The sequence below is a fragment of the Micromys minutus genome (genome assembly GCF_963924665.1).
Source record: "Micromys minutus genome assembly, chromosome: 5".
Taxonomy (NCBI): Eukaryota; Metazoa; Chordata; class Mammalia; order Rodentia; family Muridae; genus Micromys; species Micromys minutus.
In genome coordinates this window covers 28,417,958-28,435,933 of record NC_137974.1, presented here as the reverse complement: position 1 = coordinate 28,435,933, position 17,976 = coordinate 28,417,958, and the positions used below count along the sequence as shown (strand labels likewise).

Here is a 17,976-nt window from a genome sequence, read left to right as displayed (position 1 = left end):
GATCTAAAGGTACCCATTCCCTGTTTCTTTAACATACTCATCTTAACAATAGACTATTTCAAGCATTTTGAGCATCATCTAATTGATAAGTTTTTAAATCAAGCATGCTGTTTTTCTCTAATGTATGTACATCTTTTAAACAGTTAGGTACTTGCTAGGGTTTTAGTTTGAAAAGATGTACCTGTTGCTCAAGTAATATCAGTAGTGAAGATCAAAGACATTCAAGATGTTAAATATATGTCTTATGTTTTTTCAAGGTTGTGGCCGATACGCTGGTGGACAAGGATACAATAGCATTGGGCATTTTTGTGGAGGATGGGCTGGTAACTGTGGTGATGGGGGAATGGGAGGAAGCACTTGGTACCTCGTATGTGATCGCTGTAGAGAAAAATACCTCCGTGAGAAACAGGCTGCTGCAAGGGAAAAGGTATTTTTATTCCATTCAGACTGTTATTTATCACATGGATGTACCCATAAGAATACATAACTATATCATTCATTAGTTATTTCTATGTAATTGACATTAAAATTCAGCTTGTATAACAAAAATAGAATACAGATTCAATATTGGTTAAGTAAACTGGTTCTATTCTAATATTTAAGTACAAATGATATGTTGACAAATGTTTATGATGTCATTCCCTATCATTGTCTCCTGCACTACACATATATGAACATTTCACAGGTCTTCCTCTCCTGTTTGCTTTCCTCCTCTTTCTCTTCTGTCTTTCCCTTAATACCCAATCATACAGCAGAAGTCAGAAATTTGAGGTTATTCCTACTAATAACAAACCATGTCAGCGACCTCTGCTAGAGCTTCATTCCCCGGTTTGTTGCCTGTTTTAGCAATCACAAGCATGGATTTGAAATACTTCTTCATTTCTTTTTTTTTTTTCTAGAAACAACAAAAGTTAAAAATATCTTTTTAAATATATGCAGGAAGCAGTCACTTCTCTTCTGTTTTGCCAGGTCAAACAATCTAGAAGAAAGCCGGTGCAGGTAAAGACGCCTCGTGCCTTGCCCACCATGGAAGCTCACCAGGTGATCAAAGCCAATGCCCTCTTCCTGCTGTCCCTGAGCAGTGCAGCTGAGCCAAGTATCTTGTGTTACCATCCTGCAAAGCCATTCCAGTCTCAGCTGCCCATCGTGAAGGAGGGCGTTTCTGAGGACATTCCTGTGAAAATGCCTTGTCTCTACTTGCAGACACTGGCTAGGTAATAAGGCTTTGTTTTTGATCTTTCATCCCCTTTGGTTTACAGCCTCTGATGATCAATGGCATACTGTAAAGTGGCTCAGAACTTGCTCCATCCTCACGGTGTCAGAGAGCGTGCACGAAACAAACGTTTGGAACTGTTTTTGCCATTGCCCAGCAGACATGACTGGGAGTACAGTGCACATGTGATGCTTGTGCGTACTCTACCAATTTGTTCTGTTTCGTAAAAAGAAAGACTTGCATTTCTTTATTCTCTACTAGTTGACTTTAGTCTATTAGTCAGAAATGCTGAAGGGGAGAGAAACTGTTGTTTCCTGTAGAAGCCTTTATTTGTTCTTTTTACCCTTAAACAAAAACCAGCTGAGTAACTAGGACACTGGAAGGAATATTAAATGTCCTGACTGTATCCAGCAGTGGTGGAAAGGAAACCTTTATAGTGTCATGCTAGGTTTACTCAAAGTGAAGTGTGGATAGGATGCGGAAAGAGCTTACAGAGTACTTGAGTCTGCCATTGCTGCTCATGTGAGGATTGACGGCCTGATAACTAGAAATTCATTGGGCAAGTCATGGGAGGAAAGCAATGTCTAACAGTACATTCAAATGAAATCTCAGAATGAGATTTAACCTGTGATCTGGGTAACATAGTCCTCAGTAGCTTGTGCTGATTCTTCTTCAAGCAGAGGCAATGAGGGAAGAATTGTAAACATGGAGTCAGCCTGGTTTGTAATTAAAAGGTCACAGTCTGGAATATGGAAAGCAGTATAGAAATTGGACAGATGATTTCACCCAAGATGGAGAAATGCTTGTTGATGGTGTTCTCCTTTCCATCTACACACTTTTGCATTGTACTAACCCTCTAAAATAGTCTTTCATAATTCCAAAGATAGATCTTTTTTCTGTACTAGCTAATAAATGAATTCTATATTTTGCCTGCTGTCATGGCTTGCCCATCAGTCACTCCACTGAAAAGTACCCCTTTTTATGGCAAAGTTATGAGGCTTTTAAAAATGTTTGAACTTGTTAAGATAGGAAAATTGAGAGGAAAAGAAAATTTTGAATTTCTTTGAAGACTAGAAAGAAATCTCGAGGCATGCTAAATACAGACATATCTGAGGTTTCAATTAGAAATCGTGCATGCTACAGGCATGTCTGAAGTTTCAGTTAGACTACTGTGTGCATTTAGACTGGTGAGACAGTTCTGTGGATAAAGTTGCAACCTGTCGAGAGCCAAGTCTGGTCTGCTGGGGCCACAGGGCAGTAGAGCAGCTTTCACTAGTTGTTCCCCCCCACACACACACATACTGGGCATGTACTAGTAAACCCCACACACACACATACTGGGCATGCACTAGTAACTCCCACACATACTGGGCATGCACTAGTAACCCCCACACACAAACATACTGGGCATGTACTAGTAAACCCCACACACACATACTGGGCATGCACAAGTAACCCCCCCACACACACATAGTGAGCATGCACTAGTAACTCCCACACACATACTGGGCACGCACTAGTAACCCCCACACACACATACTGGGCACGCACTAGTAACCCCCACACACACACACACACATACTGGGCACGCACTAGTAACCCCCCCCCACACACACACATACTGGGCATGCACTAGTAACTCCCCCCTACTCACAAACACAGTAAGTAAAGACATGTAGTGTTAAAACAGGAGTCAAATTACAAGACATGGAAGGAAAACTTTGCCAGCATAGCAGAATAAGGACCTTCAATTCTTAGATCTCTGCAGGATAGATACACCCTAACCAAATGATTTACATTTACGCTTTTTACACTTTTCAAATCTGACATATATTATGACCCCAAAAGTGACACCTATTTCAACAATCCACCAAGCAATGATACAAGTCTTCACAGTGACAGTGGTGACAGAAAATGAGAAGAGTGGACAGTGGAAAGGAGGGGTTGGTATCATGGGTCTGAATGACTAGTGCTGACTGAGGTGTAGGCCTTGTCCTGACGGCACAGATATTCTCCCCTAAGCACCCAGGCAGTCAGTGGGGTCATTCACCAAGCACTGGAAGATGAAGATGCTCCTGAGACAAAAGAAAATGAGTTTCATTTAGGTTTGTGTTACCTAGAAAGTAACATCAGACTTTCATCTCTGCAGATCTGCTTCTGTGGTTATTGTACTACTTTTCCTTTATTTGTATATTCTCCTGTACTGTTTTGCCCTTTTCAAAGGAGATTTTAAATGAAGAGGATCTATACTGCCACTGTACTTAAGTTGTTGGGTTTAATTTAATGCAGGCACCACCATGAAAATTTTGTGGGCTATCAAGATGACAACCTATTCCAGGATGAAATGAGATACCTGCGTTCAACATCTGTCCCTGCTCCATACATATCAGTAACTCCTGATGCAAGTCCCAATGTATTTGAAGAGCCAGAGAGCAACATGAAGTCTATGCCACCAAGGTACTGTAGTTCTGTCTTCGAGTGACGAGTGTTTGCTGGAAGAAAGACTGAACTGTGAAAGCATGTCCTTGCAGTTCTTGAACACAGCTTTGTGTCTCAGGAGGGTCACTGCTGGAGAGGTAGGAAAACTCTCGATGGGAGGCAGACCACTGGGGTGGGGAGATAGCAATTCAATAAAAGATTATATTGAAGCGTATAATTTTGAGTGATACATTTTTTTCATCAGAGTACGGAAGGTTAATTTAAGGCTGCACATAGACACATGACAAAAACGGCACAAAGCATTGATCATGAGCCTTGAGCTTCTTGGATTGTTGTCTACACTGTCTTCTGACTTAGCTATTGTTGATTTCAGACAGCTTCTGGAAAAGTGAATGATTCAAGTAAACACAGTGCTCAGAGAAAATTGAGTGTCTCGGACACTTTGAGAGGAAAGGCATGACAAAAATGTGGGAATAGCACAGTGTCATTTAAGAAGCTGCTACATAGCTCATAGATTTCAGCTAGGTGTGTGGATCGCAGGCCTCTTCAGCAGTCATGATAAAGAAGATATTCTGTAGTGTGACTTCACTGGATAATGAGAAAGTAAGCTTAGATGGCAGCAAAACTACAGGCGCAGGCCACTGAGCATAGCGTCACTGGAAAGAAAGGTGTTTGCTGAAGAGAGAGTGTATGCTTACTAAGATATGTGAGTGCTCTGTGGTAGATAGCGATAATGATAAACTAAAATAATAAGGCATCGCTTTTTAATCAATCCTTATATAACGGTCATTTCTATTACTGTATTTCGGATTGCACCTACAACTCCAGTTCTGGTGGGTCTCTCACCCTCTTCCGGCCTCTGTAGGCACAGCACATACATGATGCACATATATGCAGACAAAATATCCATACACATGAAATAATCTAAAATATGTCAGGACATTTGGTACCTTTTCTTCCTTTTCATCTGAAGTACAAAGAATTTAAGAAACATGTAAGTTTAAGAGAGAGTTTTAATTCAGAATGTCACATTTTTGGAAAAGATTACATTCTTCCCTTTTGAGACTCTATGTTCACTTTATATGTATGAACATTTGCCTGAATGTTTGTCTGTGCCACACGTGTGTTTGTGCCCGTGGAGCCCACATGGATCAGACATGTGACTCACTGCTACAGAAGTGTCCTGCACTCCACACACTTGGTTCTCACCAGTTCTTACCTCTGTTCTTCCACATCCGCAGTTTGGAAACCAGCCCCATAACCGACACTGACCTGGCTAAGAGAACTGTCTTCCAAAGGTCATACTCAGTTGTTGCTTCTGAATATGATAAGCAACATTCCATCTTACCTGCACGAGTTAAAGCCATCCCTAGGAGAAGAGTGAACAGCGGTGACACCGGTAGGTGTAATGGCAGGTTGAATGATCAAACTGTCAGACAAACATACCAACAAACTAAATGAAAGAAAGGAGATTGTTTTCTCTGTTGTGACAATGTGGTGCCTGAAGTAGAAGCATTGCACTGGTACACTGGTTTTAGTGTGGGATGGACCATACTTCTAGCTGACCCAGTCGTAAAAGCACCTACTTTTTCATCTCAGGAAGAATAGGTATTTAGATCAGAATTGACTTGTAAGCTCTGGGTAGGTATCTAACCCCCTCATTGCTATCTCACCCCTCCCACTAACTGCCATGAACCAGCAGCTCCACTTGTGCTGAAGCACTCAGTTACTTCTCACCATCCACAGCAGCTTAGAACTCCCACAGTCACCAAGGTTCTGAAGGGACAGGACACCAGATAAGAATAACTTCTACTGGAGCCTGTTGTTGATGTAATCTGGACCAACTGCAATTTATGAGCACTCTTTCCTGAGCTTTCTTCTTAGACACCCAGGTTTGCCCCAAACTTGCAACTCTCTTGTCTCAGCCTCTCAAGTTCATGGATTGAAGGAACATGTCACCATATTGTTGTGTTAATATTGAAGATCAAGAAAAAATGTTATTGAGCACCAGTAGATTAATTTATAGGTTTGTTCAATAAATACGTTAGAGTTTGTATTGAGACACAGCCTTAGTTTTATTTTCCATTGCTATGATAAAATACCTTGGCAAAAACAGCTTAATGGAGAAGGGTTTACTTGGCTCACAACTAATTAGGTTAGTCACATCACTTCTGCCATCAGGAGCAGACTGTTTATTAATCCATGCATGCTAGTGCTCAGCACTCTCTCCTTTTCATTCATTGCCTGACTCAACCCAGTAATGGTGCCTCTCCCATTCAGGATAGGTCTTTCCAATGGAATTAAGCCAATTAAGAAAATCTCTCCAGGAATAGCCTTATGCCAGCCCAATGTAGACCATTCCTCATTGAGACTCCCTTCCCAGGGGTTGTATCTGTTGACAATTATAACTAACCACCTTTTTACATACTTTACATATATACATAATAAACTTTCACTCAGCCTTTTAGAAAATCATGGACATGAGGTGTAGATTTTAGGTAGAATACAAGCTACTTAGTGTTTACAGTGCTGTAGGAAGTATGAACTTTGGATTAAGTTTTTCATTCAACATATTCTGTATAGCTCTAAGAAAGTAAGACTGTTACAGAGTATGGTTGTTTCCTTACCACTAATTGAAATTGTTAGGATTTGTGTCATGTGCAAAAACAGAAGACTTAAAAGTGAATAAGCTAGATATTTTCAGTATTTAATACATTAATTGCATATTATCTATGTAGATTACTAATTAATTTTTTCTTTCTAGAAGTTGGGTCTTCCCTCTTGCGACATCCATCCCCCGAGCTTTCCCGGCTCATATCAGCCCACAGCTCTCTTTCCAAAGGAGAACGAAATTTCCAGTGGCCAGTTTTAGCGTTTGTCATACAACATCATGATTTAGAAGGGCTTGAAATCGCAATGAAGCAGGCCTTAAGGAAGTCTGCTTGTCGTGTGTTTGCTATGGAGGTATGAATACTTTTGACAAAATTATTATCCATACATTACACAAGCACATAGTAATTCTACTTAGTGGTACTTTTTTTAAACCAAATTACATCTAATTAAAGCCATGTGCCTAATGGGAAAAAAGTGTTCATGTTAAAATAAAATTTAAAGTGTATAAACAAATTAATTTGGAACTTTACATCTAAGTATGCTAAATATTTATTTTTATACAACTTTATTACTTGAATATGAGGTTATCATTTAAACCTTTTTGTGTTAAGAAAATTTTACTAGAATAAAATGACATCTCATGCAAAGAAAGTGAATAGGGCTTTTGAGTTAGACATTCACTAATAGTAGCTTATCTAGGCTTCCGTTTTCTGGGAGAGGGATAAAGTCTTTCCTAGTTCTATAGATAGTAAATGTTTCTTCTTTTTTAACAAGAATGTGGTAAATAATTTGTTACAATAATTGTTGAAAATGATAATAGTTAATTAAATGGCTGTTTGTGTAGAACTTGGAAAAATTTTATATTAGTTTTAAATGCTGGTTAGGAAAAATGCCTAGAATAGAATAAATTGATATTAAAAGGACTTTTCATTGTATTTTGTAAACAGTATTTCCTTGTTGCTCTTTTTTTAATTTTCATTAACACCAGAATTGACTATTTCAGATTCAGTGCTTTTTCAGTGAAATAAGAATCACATTTTCTAACATGTTTATCTTTAAATAATAATTTTAAAACAACAACAACAAATCCTACATATTTTAACTTACATTTTCCCTTTATTTTGTGCCTCTGTTTACTCAGGCGTTCAACTGGCTTCTCTGTAATGTCATCCAAACAACGTCTCTGCATGACATTCTCTGGCACTTTGTGGCAGCACTGACGCCTTCTCCAGTCGAAGCAGAGGAAGATGAGGATGAAGATAATAAGTCCAGTAAAGAAAATGTAGAGCAAGTGGGTTTTTCTTCCTTCTCAGTCCATGCTTTCCCTTTTCAATTACGTATCTTATTCTTCGACAGTTTTATAAATGTATATAGTATTTACTAGCCATACCTGTCCACCACTGCTTCCCTCCAGCTGCCTAGTGCAGCGCACTCCCCTTCTCCTCCTGTTCCCTATATGTGCATGGCTGTATGGCCATAACTACGTGTTTTATAGGCCCAAAGTAGTATGTTTTATGGTGGTGTAGTGTGTAATGTTTTACATGAAGTAATTGACAGGTAATTTGACTTGAAAAAAACAAGAATACAATATTAGTATGGGCAAAATGTTAGCCATACTTAGTAAAAGTTTTCTGTCTAGCAAAGATACTGACACAGCTGGTTCCTCATTGGATGCCACTGTCACAAAGCAAGCAGACGATGCCTTGCAATGTTCTAGTCAGCATCACGAGTGTGTGGAGAATCTAGAGCTGGAAAGCTTTCCTTTCTAGCCTAGCAACAGATGGGATGAAAGTGACGCCCAAAAATAGGACATACTCCTCATCAGGGAATGTCGCGCTCAAATGTAAAGCCAAGTCAGAAATAACCAGTCTAACCATGTGGGTTCTAAGCCCTGACCTAAAAAAAAACATATTATGGTTTAGCAAAAGATGTGAACTAGAACTGGAATGATGTTCCTACTTCAGTAGACATACAAAGAAAAAAGCACAGTGTGGCTGTGTTTTACTGAGCTCATTGACATTGTGCAAACCTTGATAAGCACCTATTAGCAACAGAATGGAGAAACAAAGAAATTCAGATATGCTGTGTAGTGACCAACTCTTAGAGAAAAATTTGGCAAAACCTATAGAAATTCACATTAACAATTATTTAGTTATTATACGTCTGTGAGCTTTCCTATTATGTGAATATTTGATTCATTTCAGAGCTTGGTAAAACAGACTAAGAAAAGGATTGTTATGAGGTACACCAATGAGGGAACTGTACTGTTTCCATTCATGGGAATACTATCGACCAGGATATTGAGTTTTGTCTGCATAGGTAATAAGTCGTGACCATGTTGTAAGTTGTCTATTACGGTCTAGTGTACGTAAAGTTCTATGAACTTCTAAACATGCATTATTTTTAATATATAAACATATACATAAAATATATATATTTGAATTGAAATTTATACGCCTACAGGTATATCTACATCTGTATTGTTTTCTAAAGATATGTAAGTATAGAATTGATGTGTATATGTGATACTCATTTGTTTGTTCATTTTACTTGTGATTTACCTTATTTTTCTCTAGAAATGTTACAAATACATTAGAAATTGTACATATTATACATGCAAGTTATGCTTATTTATATAAGTTTTTTTTAACATTTCTTCCAACTGAAAACCTCATTTTCATTTTCATCTTAGGAGAAGGATACAAGGGTATGTGAACATCCACTGTCAGATATAGTGATTGCAGGTGAAGCTGCTCACCCTTTGCCACATACATTTCACCGGTTACTTCAGACCATCTCTGATCTTATGATGTCCCTCCCTAGTGGCAGTTCATTGCAACAAATGGCCTTAAGGTAATTTTTTACCAAAGGATTCTAATAGAAAAGAAAATTATGGAATATGCAAAGTATTGAATACTTGAAAAAAAAGTTTAAATGGCAAGAAGCAAAGAATCCCTAAATTGTGGAAATGGTGACTGTCCTCTTCTGTCCTAAATTACAGCCTTTTCCTTCTGGCTGGCATCTCTTTGCCCTTCCTAGTTCCCAAATGGATGTCAAAACCGTCTTGTTCACCTTTCCCGCTCCTGTGACCAGTATAAAATCTCAGAAGCCAAAACAAAGTTGGAAGGGGCTTGAAAGCAGATTCTAGATTCTAGTTATGTGCTTCCAACTTTAAACTTACCCTAAGTAATGTGACTTACCCTCACATCATCTTAACTTGGACTGTGTTGAGAATTTGGCATCACATTGCATTATGAACTGTACTTTTAGGTTGATTCTGTGAACTATAGACATAAATAAATCCTACAAGCTGTATATAACAAGCTGATGGGGAAGATTAGCTTTCCTATGTCCCTAACAGTGAGGCCAATAGAAAACATACTTTTTGTAATCCTCATAAGATTTTTGAAGGGCAAGAAATGTTGTACCCCCAAAATTATTATGGAATTGTCACACAGAGGTCTGTAGGTCTATTACAGCTGCTCTGATGCTTATCCTTACCAAGAATTCACTCTTGCTTGTGTGGCCTTGACCTCCATAGCTCATAATGTGTGTGTGTGTGTGTGTGTGTGTGTGAGAGAGAGAGAGAGAGAGAGAGAGAGAGAGAGAGAGAGAGAGAGAGAGAGATTTCATCCTCTTGGAAATTTCCAATGTTTAGTTTTTTACAAAAGTCATTTTTTCTTTATCTACTGCAAAGTGTAATAGCTTCTCTGAGAATTTGTAGGTAGTTCTAGAAAGTAATTACTTTGTATACTGTTTATACTTTTAGATGCTGGAGCCTCAAGTTCAAGCAGTCCGACCACCAATTCCTCCATCAGAGCAATGTCTTCCATCATATCAACAACATCTTGTCAAAGTCAGACGACGGGGACAGTGAGGAGAGCTTCAGTATCAGTATCCAGTCTGGCTTTGAAGCCATGAACCAGGTCAGTGGCACCATCAGTGCTACGTGTGCTAAAACACAAACTATAAATGAGTCATGCAGTTTGATTACATTGTTTACCATCAAATGCTTGTTTTTTCATCACATTAAAAAGACGGCATTTTAATACTATAACTGTTTACATTTCTTTTTGTTAGGAGTTATGCATAGTTATGTGCTTAAAGGACTTGACCAGTATCGTTGACATAAAAACATCAAGTCGTCCTGCCATGATTGGCAGTTTGACAGACGGCTCCACAGAAACCTTTTGGGAATCAGGAGATGAAGATAAAAACAAAACTAAAAACATCACTATCAACTGTGTGAAGGGAATTAATGCCCGTTATGTATCTGTTCATGTGGACAATTCCCGGGATCTTGGGGTAAGAAGGGAACTTAGTTTCTGGCTCATTAGTTCTTTTAAACTAAGAGGTTTAAGTTTTGGGGAATTCTCTAACCAAACATTTTTATAATCCTGAAATAAATCCTAACTCTAAGAACAGATTTATATGACTTGAAACACTGTGGGCTATAAATTCTAAAAAAATGGTCTGACCACAAATGTACCTTGGCTACAGCTGAAGAAGATTGAGTCCTACACTAGTATTCCCTAGTTCTATGCCATTGCTACAGCAGTACCCTTAAAGTGTGTCCCCACAACCCTAAGCCTCAGCAGAGAAATCCTCTTCGGATTATAAGGTGTTAGCTTATGCCCCATTTTCTTACTTGGCACCAAACGTTCCTCCACTGGGTTTTGTTGGGTGTTTTTTGTTTTGTTTTGTTTGTTTGTAGTATTCTAATAGTACCTAACATACAGTATAATTAGTTTCTGGCTTCTGCTTCACACCCTCCATCCTTAGGGTCAGAGATGGATAGTCCCCGAACTAATTTAAATATTCATAATTTACAGTTTCCCCAGCCTAATCTTTCTAATAAAGTGTTTCATCTGAATTAAAACATTTTTCCATAAAAGGAACCAACAAAAAGAAAAGAATCTTTATTACTTGAGCAGGAGCGTAGCATCGGCAACCAGACTGCTTCTTCTGTCCTTAGTCTTAGGGAAGGAAGAATCTTCTTTGGATTTTTGTTTCAGAGTAGAGGAGGCTTTCTAGCAGATGGTTTTAGTGGACTCCCATGAACCACTGCTGAGCTAAACTCATCCATTTGCATCCTGATTTTGCTGGAAAAACAAAGAAAATAGTGGGGTACTGTTTTTTATACCAACCTAGGTGTAAAGCTGAGCACATCAGCCCCTCTTCCGTCCAGGTAAATCCGCCGTGCTCCCAAACCCCAGCTCCTGGGCATCCGTGCAGGTTCAGTGCTTCCCTGGTGCCAAGTAGGAAAATGGGGCATAAGCTAACGTACCTTAAGCTTATTTCCTTTTTATAAGCAGGAATTTCCTGTGGGTACAAATAGTTCATCTTACAAGAAAAAGTCAAAACTTTGCTGGCTAGGTTTTACCAGCGACTACAAACTTAACTTTGACTCATTTTTCACCAGAGCATCCTCCTCACAATGATTATTATAATCAAATTTAATTTCTATATTTATTAATTAGATTTACTTTGTAACATTTATTGTAAAAACCAAAAACCCTTCACATAACATCTGCTTTCCTTCTAAGAGACATCCTTGAGCAAATACATTGCTTCATCTCCAAACTACTCACCTGTGAGTCTTATGCACAGCATTTGTTGTTTTGAGTTACAATTCATAATAAACAGCTCAAGAGGAATTAATGCTAGCCCATGTTTTTTTTTTTTTTTTTTTTTTTTTTTTTTTTTTTTTTTTTTTGATGTGCTTAGCATAAAACTACTCAACTCTAGTGCTGGGTAACTGACTTCCTGTACTGAGACAGGGCACTGATAATGTTGGGTATTTATTTCCCGTGCGAACATGCCTTTTCTGGTTTGCTGAGCCCTTTGAAGGAATAGAATGCACCTTACTAAGATGTTCTTTTCCAAAGCCATACAGTAGTGATAACACACACAAGTATCTGTTAGTTAAGGAACCTTCCTTTCGTGTGCTACAGAACCAGGGTGAGCAGGACGAGCAGAATTGTTAGGCACTGCATGAAGATACAGAATTTGAAGGTTTGAAATTTATTTAAAGCTGAGAACGTCAAACTGGAAATCACATAGAACCTAAAATCTAAGAGATGATTGGAATTGTGGGCACTGGTTGGTTGGATAAATGGTATGGGTCTATGGGATGTTGAAGCAATGTGGTATCTGGAGGCTGTAAAACATTATTATATATGTAAATGTTCCAGGAAGAAGTAAAACTATTTTGATTTTCTGTTATAGAATAAAGTTACTTCAATGACCTTCTTAACTGGTAAAGCAGTAGAAGATTTGTGCAGAATAAAGCAGGTAATTGAAATGTCAGTGTTTCTTCTCAGCTCTCACTGTTGAGTCAGTTCTGCCATGCTACCAAGAAACCGTTAGAAATGATTTGTTTACAAACCAGGAAAATGAAACTAGCTTGTAGCCAAGAACTACCTTCCCAGTGCTGGATATCTCCCCATTATTTCTTTTTTTAGACTTTGAATTTTTATTTTTTATTGGCTTTTTTATGTATTTACATTTTTTTAAATGCCTTCAGTCATGAGCCTACAGCTTGCAATCTCTCCTTGTTCTCTACAAAGACTTGAGTGCCTTTAACTTCACTGACTCACGGGCAGAAACTGATTGTTAGCCTGAACAAAATCAAATAAACTACAACCATGGCTTTTCCTTCAGCTGCCCTATCTATGTTGAAAATCAGCTTACAAAACAATTGTAAAAATGAAGCCACATCTGGGCACAGGTCTGTGGCTATTCACAAACCCGGGAACTTACCTAACTAAAACCTTATCAGAGCTTTTCTTCTAGGTTTACTTTGTAATGCAAAAGTCAATATGTTTCTTTGATTTTTTTTCTTTTCTCCAATTATATTGAGAGTTAATTTGAAAAAATATTTAAATACAATGGAATCTAGGAAAATTATTCTAAAAGTACTTTTAGCTTGATTTCTACACTTATTTTCACTATGTGGAAGTAGTGACATTATAGTTAATGTAATAAATATCTGAATAAATTTTCCTTCTTGATTATTAAACACAATGAGAATAATTTTAATTTCATTGACGAAGTAGTGTCAAAACCCATTTTTCTATGAATTGACATTCGTTCCTTGATACACAAACACACATCTGAAACATCAGCGCAGTGAAAATCCCATTTTCTTTTGTGGTGTTTAGTGTAAGGATGCAGAAAACAGTACCTCATCACCTATGTTGTGTCTGCTGAGAGCCAGTATAGGAGAATCCTGTAAACTCTAATAGTTTGCTCACAGCATTTATACAGGGAAACCATATGGTGGTCAGCACTGTATCCGTTCTCAGCCCTATCACCTGCTGAAACTCTCTCAACCTGTATTAACCTCGCTTTCTTCTTTGTTCTGGCTCCTGCAAATACTATCACTTGTCCTCACAAAACTTAAATAAGATAGTGGGAATAACCTGATAATCTTTTTTTTAAATAAATCGAACAACTTTATTTTAGAAAATGAAGATAAATGTACAGATTTTAAGCATTTTTGCATTAAAATATATGAATACATTTTGTCAGTACTTGATTTTTTTAAAAGGTTTGATATATGCATTAAGATCCCACTAGTTACAATGAGCATAAAGTACATGTAAAACAAGATGTAACATGGAAATAGTCAGTTTTCTTGGTGTGTAAAGATTAAGCATAATGGTTTTTCATTTTCTTTTCTTTCTTTTTTTTTTTTTTCCAACCTTTGTTTTTTCTTGAACTTTATATGGTCTGTGAGTTGTTTCTGGGGTGTTCAGAGCTTTCTGGGGTTAGTATCCAATTATCAGTGACTGCATATTATGTCTGTTCTTTTGTGAATGGGTTACCTCACTCAGGATGATATTCTCTAGATGCATCCATTTTCTTAAGAATTTCATAAAGTCATTGTTTCTGATAGCTGAGTAGTACTCCAGTGTGTAAATACCTGATAATCTTTACTGTCTGTGCATTATTTGAGCTTTCTGTTACTGACGCTAGGTCCAGGGCAGCGATAAAGTGATTCTGTTGTATCACGTTTCTGTCCTTTTTCTGCTCCACCAGGTCGATTTGGATTCAAGGCACATTGGCTGGGTAACAAGTGAACTCCCAGGAGGGGATAATCACATCATCAAAATTGAATTAAAGGGTCCAGAAAATACATTAAGAGTTCGACAAGTAAAAGTTCTGGGTTGGAAAGATGGTGAAAGCACAAAAATCGCTGGCCAGATCTCAGCCAGTGTGGCTCAGCAAAGGAGCTGTGAGGCTGAGACTCTCAGAGTGTTCAGACTCATCACCTCTCAAGTGAGTCACCTACAGAGTAAGATGGCCTATGTTTTAAGAGTATGGTAGATATTTTATTACGATTTTCTAGTTTCAAATACAGCCCATGTTCACTTGAAGCTATTATCAATATCCAATGTTGGATTTGCAGTTTCAGAGACGTAGTAATAGTGTGTTGGCTAGAGATGCTGTGTTAGAAGGAACCCTCCAGAATCAGGCTGGGGGGCGAGGAGAGGGGGCAGACCTATTGTCCTGGCACTCTAGAGACTCAGACAAAAGGGTTGCCACAAACTTCAGGATAGCCTGGACTACAGAGTCCCTGCTTCAGAATAAATAATAAGTTAATTAACATAATGAATTAGATGGTCACCGAGCTTTCCAGGGGTAGTGATATCATTAACTCTTCTCACCTGCCTATGTTCTTTGTCAGGTGTTTGGAAAGCTCATCTCTGGGGATGCTGAACCTACACCAGAGCAAGAGGAAAAGGCACTCCTGTCATCACCTGAAGGAGAGGAAAAAGTATACAATGTATTTATTTGTAGACTAAAATTTTGTTTCTCACTTTCATTTTCTTACTTTTGGTAAGACAACCAACTCCTGGGTTCCTTTACATTTTAGTGGGTATGTGGCTGTATGTGAATATTCTTATTTTTAAGTGGCCTGAGAAAGAAGGTAAAGGAAATACCTGAAAGCATCTTACCTCTCCATATCTAAGCTAACTGGGAGTTTTCATCTGCAGCAGCTACTCAGTGAGTGCCTCTGGTTGCTATTGGCTTCCTTGGGATCACTATATTCTGCATCCTCCATTGCATTTTTCCTCTGTGGTCTAGCTGAAAATAGGAGGAACCTTCTTTACAACTTCCCCAAAGAGAAAACAGCTTTTCCTCTGCTAAAGTTCATACTAATCTCTCTGTGCTTCTGCTTCATGGTTTCTTTTTTCTACATTTATCTACACTTGTTTGTATTTGAACCCACAGTAGGATTGTTACATATAGGGGCAGTAAACTTACTGAAATAACTATCCCTCAGTGCTTTATGACTTTTTTTTTTTTTTTCTGAACTGAAAGAGGACACCTAAGAGGAAAGAGTCAACCTCTTGTGTTCCTGTCAGTGTGGCACTTTGGCGTCACATGGGACAGAGCTGCAGGGTAGGCAGCTGGTCTAGCTCTGGATCCAGAACGAAAGTGTGGTGTTATTATTGGAAGGTTTTTATGTTTTGTTTTGTTTTGTTTTGTTTTGTTTTTTAAAGAGCTATTAATGAGACTGAGGGTTTTTTTCTTCTTTCCCTAGTCTACTAAGCATTTACCTCAGAATGGGTATTCCTATATATTTCTCTTCTGTTAATTGCGTAACTGTCATTCAGTAGAATAATCAGTGCTATGAACTTTGATCAGTGTGTTATTGGTGTATAGGTGGTTTGTTTTTCAAGAATAATACTATAGCAGAAACGTTGGAGAATGATCGATACATAGCACAGTATCTCTTTGAGGATGATGAAAATGGTCTCCAGTTCACTCAGGTGTATAGATCTGTGATTATACCAAAGCCAGGTGAAACTGCTCAGTTCAAAGGGATATACTGCAGATATGTCAACATAGTTTGGCTTAAAAATAAAAAATAAATGAGGAAAGATGTAAACAACTCAGATGAAAATTACTATCTGGAACAAAGCTGTGCATGGTTTACCATGGATGGTAAAGGGCCACCTCCTTAATAACTATGGAAGTATTTCACTTACTTCTTAAAGCCTTGATAGTTCTAGTAATTAATCTATTTAGTTACAAAGCTTCTTAATAAATTGTTTACAGTAGTATTGGTATCTTTAATATCTGCAAAATCTATAGTGAGACCTCTTTTATTTCTTGTGACTATTTATGTCTTCCCTCTTTGGGTAATGTAGATTGAGCTCAGTGGTTTTGAGGAAATAGCTTTTAGTTTTATGGTTGTCTTTTTGTTTTTTTCTTAAAAATGTATGTATTTATTTTATGCATGTGAGTGCACTGTCACTTTCTTCAGACACACCAGAAGAGGACATTAGATCTCATTACAGATGGTTCTGATCCACCATGTGATTGCTGGGAATTGAACTCAGAACCTCTGAAAGAGCAGTCAGTGCTCTTAACCACTAAACCATCTCTCCAGCCCCTATCTTGTCTAGATACACACACACACACACACACACACACACACACACACACACACATTATTCCTCAAGGCACTCTAAAATGTCAAGTATGCACATGTTTACTTCTTTATTTTTACTTTTCTATGTAAAGGCAACATCCGATGCTGACCTGAAGGAACATATGGTTGGAATCATATTCAGCAGAAGTAAGCTGACTAACTTACAGAAGCAGGTAAGGTACTAGCTGCCCAGCTGGCTGTCTCTTAGGTTGCTGGAGACTTTCATTTGATAAAATGCCCTCTAAACCTGTGAAGGCTTTTTTTTTTTTTTTTAAATAAAGTACACTGTAGCTGTCTTCAGACACACCAGAAGAGGGCATCGGATCTTAATTACAGAGGGTTGCAAGCCACCATGGATTTCTGGGATTTGAACTCAGGACCTCTGAAAGAGCAGTCAGTGCTCTTAACCACTGAGCCAACTCTCCAGTCCCTGTGAAGGCTTTTGAACTCTCCCTCTCCATTGGTCATGTAGAACATGTGTCTCCTCCTAGAGAGGAATGACCGCATTGCCATAGCAGCAGCACTTTGAAGAGTCAGGCATGGTGCCCTGTGCCTGCCATCTCAACAGAAAAAAGGAGGGAAGCAGGGAAAGGAGGTTGGAGAATGTGAGGCCAGCCCAGCCTATGCAGTAAAACCTTGTCTCAAAATAAAAGAGAAGGAAAGTCTACTACAAATGTGAACCCTCTTACTTCACTGTTACCTGTTTTCAGTAGGTGGGTAGGTGGGTACCAAGCACCTTTAGTGGATGGATGGACTGATTGATTGATTGATTGATTGATTGATTGATTGGTTGGAGGCAGAGCTGCACTATGTTGCCAGACCTGTCTTAAACTCACAATCCTCCTCTCTTAGGATCCCAATTCTGGGATTATATTTGGGGGATCTTATACCCACCTGGGTACATTATTTTATTTTAGTCATAAATAACCAGGTATAACGAACATGACATTTTCTCAATGTAATAAATAGCACTCTGGGTATTGACTGGCTTCTTACCAAGAGAGATATACTTAAATCACATTTTCTCAATATACATGAAGAATCTAGGTGATATGAAAATGCACTTCAGAAGACAGATGGAAACCGGGCACAAAGGCACACATCTGAGATCCCAGCTGTGCCTACGATAAAGGAGGGCTTGAATTTAATGCTAGCCTTCTTAGCATAGGGTAACTCCAAAAGAGGGGGAGAGAGAGAGAGAGAGAGAGAGAGAGAGAGAGAGAGAGAGGAAAAATACTGATTTTTTTTTACCTCGTGTATTGCT

General features: G+C 38.4%; 1 protein-coding gene across 2 annotated transcripts in view; it reads left to right on the top strand.

Annotated features, from left to right (window-relative positions):
* Positions 1-17,976, top strand: part of MYCBP2 (MYC binding protein 2) — a 200,748-nt gene that overhangs the window by 162,571 nt on the left and 20,201 nt on the right. The window contains exons 57-69 of one of the 2 annotated variants that reach the window (XM_080917202.1): positions 258-427; positions 970-1,214; positions 3,503-3,670; positions 4,894-5,051; positions 6,417-6,616; positions 7,407-7,556; positions 8,958-9,118; positions 10,035-10,191; positions 10,346-10,570; positions 12,494-12,559; positions 14,309-14,548; positions 14,958-15,056; positions 16,805-16,885. In XM_080917202.1, coding sequence (XP_080773328.1) covers positions 258-427; positions 970-1,214; positions 3,503-3,670; positions 4,894-5,051; positions 6,417-6,616; positions 7,407-7,556; positions 8,958-9,118; positions 10,035-10,191; positions 10,346-10,570; positions 12,494-12,559; positions 14,309-14,548; positions 14,958-15,056; positions 16,805-16,885 — 2,120 coding nt within the window. The remainder of the gene's footprint in view (positions 1-257; positions 428-969; positions 1,215-3,502; positions 3,671-4,893; positions 5,052-6,416; positions 6,617-7,406; positions 7,557-8,957; positions 9,119-10,034; positions 10,192-10,345; positions 10,571-12,493; positions 12,560-14,308; positions 14,549-14,957; positions 15,057-16,804; positions 16,886-17,976) is intronic. The other variant, XM_080917201.1, reaches the window with a different exon arrangement.